General features: G+C 54.0%; 1 protein-coding gene across 10 annotated transcripts in view; it reads left to right on the forward strand.

Annotated features, from left to right (window-relative positions):
- LOC106741127 overlaps positions 1-4,786 on the forward strand; it is a 197,703-nt gene extending 192,917 nt beyond the window's left edge. For 2 of the 10 annotated variants that reach the window (XM_014612809.1, XM_014612807.1), the window contains exon 6: positions 3,607-4,786. In XM_014612809.1, coding sequence (XP_014468295.1) covers positions 3,607-3,842 — 236 coding nt within the window. In that variant the 3' untranslated portion in view covers positions 3,843-4,786. Of the gene's footprint in view, positions 1-1,793 lie in introns of all 10 variants that reach the window. The other 8 variants (XM_014612820.1, XM_014612808.1, XM_014612811.1 and 5 more) reach the window with 8 other exon arrangements.
- The last annotated feature ends 6 nt before the right edge of the window (positions 4,787-4,792 follow it).

Genomic DNA, 4,792 nt, shown 5'->3' on the forward strand with positions numbered 1-4,792 from the left:
GAAATTTTACGAAAATATTCCGCGGCGATCCGAGGAACTCGATGCGCGTCGTGATCAAAACAGCCGGATCCATTCCGATCATCTCGCAATGCTAATTTCCTTCGTTATTTCCTGATAGTTATTTCTTTAGACTTTCGAGGCGTGGAGAAATATCAGGGGTAATCCATAAGCAATGTCGTTATTCTTCAGGTTGAATAAATATCCGCTATGAAGTTTTGAATCTCAGTGAAACCATAACTGCTGAATATTATCGTACACAGCTGGACAGACTGAACATCGCTTTGCTCGATTAATGTATATGAAATGTTAAATAAAGTAAAATTTTGTACAAGTATCAAAACGCGACATTACTTATGGGTGTGCCCCTAATATTTGAGTCCGGAACGTAATTTCTGACAAATGCTTAAATCTCAGGAATTTCGGCGTCTGATAGTGCCGAAGGGAGATAAATAATTTGCTGGCAAATTTCATGCCGTTGCAGCAAAACCCGTCAATTACTATGTGGACAGCAGAACGATTTGTCGAGAGTACTAATTATCACTCGCTGGATATACAAATTTTTTATTTTGCCGTAAGAAGAAATTGGAAAACGTAGGAATACACAATTTTGTTCTAACAACAAATTAACGTGTCCCGATGACAAATTCACTCGGCGGTATATTTATCTATTTGGATAGCAAAAACTGTTCCTGCTCTAATTACGAATAATTTGCTAATTTGGCTGTGTCAACTAAATTTTTATCTTTGTCGCAACGAACATACAGTAGTGGTGGTAGTAGTACAACGATGTGGTTTCGCTACAGCAGCATAATTATTTTTCTCCGTGCTTTTCGCTAGAAATTACGTAACAATTTAATGCTTAGAGCAAAATTCTGAAAGCTCACCATACCTATTGTGGATCCGGAGTGTCTTGCTAATTTGGCTTCCGAGTTAGTGTCGCGTCCTTCATGGATTTGTTCCTAACGCCCAGTGAACATTTCAGTTCACTCCTTTGGGGTAAAGAACGACCCGAGACTGCTTCGTTATAACCGACCGAGATCAAAGCAAACGGAATTTTGTCCGTCGCATAATACGCATCTCGCTCGAAGCGAGGCCAATAAGGCAGTTAATAAGGCCCGTTTTTCATTTAAATCAATTCCTACGGAAAACACGCAAAGCTGTTGCTTCGAGCGTCCCGAGATCCCTTGATCTTCCTCCCTCCCTCCCCCCCTTCCCTCATCGGACGATGCCTATTAATATTTTTGCAAGGTCGTACCGTGAAATTTTGTCTAACAGTTCCTTTGACAGCGCGACGAGTCACGTGGCCATGTTATCAGTGTCCGACGCGTATTTCATATACGTACTAATCTTAATTCCGGTACTTCACTGTCACAGGGGATCGAGTCCTCACGCGTTCTTCGCGCTTTGCGGTCACGTATGTGTAATTAAATCGGCTATTAAATCGTACGTTCAATTAAGAGACGAGTATCGTTTGACTTGAAATCCCGACGGGCCGCTCGCGTCTGGTATAAACGAAGCGTAAACACGAAATTACGGCGCTCGTACGCGGACGTATAAAAATTTTAGAGTGTTCTATTTGACGATGACGACGACGACGACGACGACGGCGCACCGACGGCGGCGACGACGTTATCGCGCCCAGCTGCCTGAATGGGGCAGCCTTCCTGAAAGATTCGCGAAATTACGTCCGTCGGCGCCGACGTTGGTGCTCCCACCGAGGATGAATAAATTAAGAAAGGAGCCATACTCGGCTTTTGGCGGGCGAAGTCTCGTGCGTGCTTAATTAAATTTAGCGCCGCGCTCTTGGCGCGGACTCTCCTCCTCCTTCCCCCCGGCCGTCGTTTCCCCTCCTCGACGGGTACCCGCCCGACGCTTCGGCGAAGTCGTAGAAAATAATATACACTCGAGGTGAGGAAATTATGCAAATGTTTGTTTACTTCTCGGGCTCTTGCGAGAGGGAGACGCCGCGAGCGGCAGATGTCGAAGTTATGAAAACTTAAAAATTGTATCTCGCTCGTCGTGCTCGCCGGCGCGACGCGGCGCGAATCGCTCGGGATGTAAAGCAGGTACGTCGTATTTTTGCGCTCGCGGGCCCCGTTTCGCTTCCGTGTCTTCGATCGACGTCGAATTATGACCGCGACACCACTACACTCGGGAGAGCGCCTATTCTCTCTCTCTCTCCCTCTCTCGCCTCGGGATTCACAGCGACCCTTGCTTCCCGAACAAGTTTCCGATCTCCCGGCGAAGATAACACGGCGGAACGCTCGCGCTCCCGCGAAGTGCCTCCGATCATTTTTATCGCCGTACGTCCGTCGCGGCGAAAGCTGGAGAATAATATGTTTTTACGGCCCGTGAGTTTTCCCAAAGTCGCTGAAACGGTGATTTTTAATTCCGCCCTTTAATCATCGCAGTCGATGGCGGGACGGGGGCGGTTTCCCGTAAAACTGAGCGTCATCCCGAGACGAAACATAGTTTCCTCCCGCCGAGAGAGGAGCCATTGGTTTTAAAAGACAAACCCCAAGTCCCCCTATTCGGCGGCGTGTGCAAACTCAACTCTGTAACGAGTTTTCTCCGCGCCCAAATTGGCGTAAATCGAAAATGCGAAGTTATCAACGACAGACGAAGTCATTTGGAGCAGGCCGCGTGACTTTGAAGTGGTCCCGAAGTAATTAGAGCTTAAAATAATTAATTACGGCGCACACGCGCTCGCTGAATTATTACGCGCGCGGTCGAAGCGCGGTGGAGGTTTATTTAAAATCATCGGAGAATACATTTAGCCGGCCTTCCGCGTGCGCGCGCGAGAGAGAGAGGGAAATTAATATTTTCCGCAAAATTTCTATTTTAAACGCTTTGTCCGCGTGACGTTTGTCAGGCGCGATCGATAAAATTATCGGCCGAATATTCCGCCTCGCGGAAACGTCCGGCCGAACGCAATTAGCAGGCGCGACGGCGCGTTCGGGAAGGATACGCTTTCATTTGGCCGGCGAAAGCTGCACACTTCCGTTTCATAAATCCGTAACTACAAAATTTCGGGTTTCATCCGCACGCGGCGCTCCACGTGCGGCTTCCGAGATATCACTCCCTCCTCCACCCGCGCGTCACGTCGCGTCTTCACGGCTCCCATTACCTTATCTCCGTAGAGAATGAGCGGCCCCTCCCCCTCGCCCCGAGGAACGGGAAGTATTAACCGAAGAGCGTCCCTCGGGAAAACATTTCGCAGAATGATCGGTACGCAGGGACGAGCTGAAAAAGCCGTGAGAGCAAGCCGAGAAAACAGAAAAAGGAGCGGAGGAGGTGGGGGGATCGCCCCGGGGCGCTCTCGGTAAGTCGTCACGCTCCTGGATGCCGCCCTTCCGCCCGATCAATATTGCGCGTTGGTGGGGCCGAAGCAGGGTGGTCCGCCGAGAGGGGCGATAGGGGTTCCGCGGGGTGGCGTGGAGAGCGTCGTCGCGGTGGAAGCGGCGGTGTCGGGAGCGGGCGCGGAGTAGACACCAGGGGGGTAGCGAGGGGTTGCTGACGGCACGGGTAGGAGGGTGCGGCGACAGTGGGGGGTTGTTTAGGTGGGGACGGCGGTGGAGAAGGCAACACTGTCATGGCGCCGCGCAGCATCGCCAGGCAAGCGGCACCTCGGTGTACTCCCTCGCGGCGCGCTACGCGTTCTTCAGGGTTCCGCGATCGGCAGCGACGAGCGACCTGGTGAAATCGTGTGTCGCGCGGTGTCCGCTCGTCGCGTCGTGTGGCTCCGACCGAGGCTCGTGAACGTGGTGCACGTACATTCACGCGCACACGTCGCGCTCTCCTCTCTCTCCGACATGGGCGACCGTCGACGGCCGACATCGTAACGAGGAAGACGCGGCGGCTGAAAAAGTCGCGCGAGTGCTTCGTCAGGAGGAGTCACGTCGCGGAAGTGACGCGGGAGTCTTCTCCGCTTATCGACGTCGACGAACGTGTGTACGAACGAGGAGTGACGCGCCGCGAGTGACAGCGCGCGGCGATCGCCAGCACGCGTTGACGGAGGAGACGCACGCTCTCGCAGCGGCCGACTCGCCCATCGATCGCGAAGGTCGAGGCTGAAGGTCGCGCGCGAGTTTCGGGGATTCGTCGTCCCCGGGATTACTCGCGCGCCGAGGAAGAGAGAGACCGGCCGCGCGCGACTTCGCCTCGACGCCGCCGCCCGAAAGAGCGCGCGCGCTCGTCGAGTTCCGTGCGAGGAAGGAAGGTTCGGAGGGGACCTCGCGATTAGGCCGACCGCTGCTGCACGCACGCACGCAGGTGAATCGATGCCGCGCTGGCGGAGGAGCGGGTGGAGGAGGTGGTGATAATCGCCAAGGGCGCTCGTGCACGATGTCGCGCGGCCAGACACGTGACTGAGAGGCAGCTGCCGCGGCTGGAGAAGGGATCCTTCTGGTGAGGACCTTCGCGGGTCCTCCACCGGGGAACCGACATCGGCGAGAAGATAGGCGGGGGTGACCTCCGCGGGTGGAACGAGCTGGAAGCGGCTGGGTTTCGTCGTGACGCTCTACCACGAGTAACAATGTCCTAGCGAAGGCAGGACCTCGTCTCTAGGCCGATCCCCCTCATCCTGCTCCACTTCTCTTCCACGAACCTCCACACACCCCGTCGCTCCCCGATAACACCACCGTATATACCGAAAGTACAACCCGCCCGTCGCCGCGTCCCACCGTTCAAACGCGCGCTCGCGCTCATACACCCACTCGCTCGCCGCGCACACACGGTTATCGGTCATACGCGCGCGCCCACGTATACATACACGGTGCGAGATATATGTGTT

Source organism: Dinoponera quadriceps, unplaced genomic scaffold, assembly GCF_001313825.1.
Source record: "Dinoponera quadriceps isolate SergipeBrazil2010 unplaced genomic scaffold, ASM131382v1 scaffold555, whole genome shotgun sequence".
NCBI lineage: Eukaryota > Metazoa > Arthropoda > Insecta > Hymenoptera > Formicidae > Dinoponera > Dinoponera quadriceps.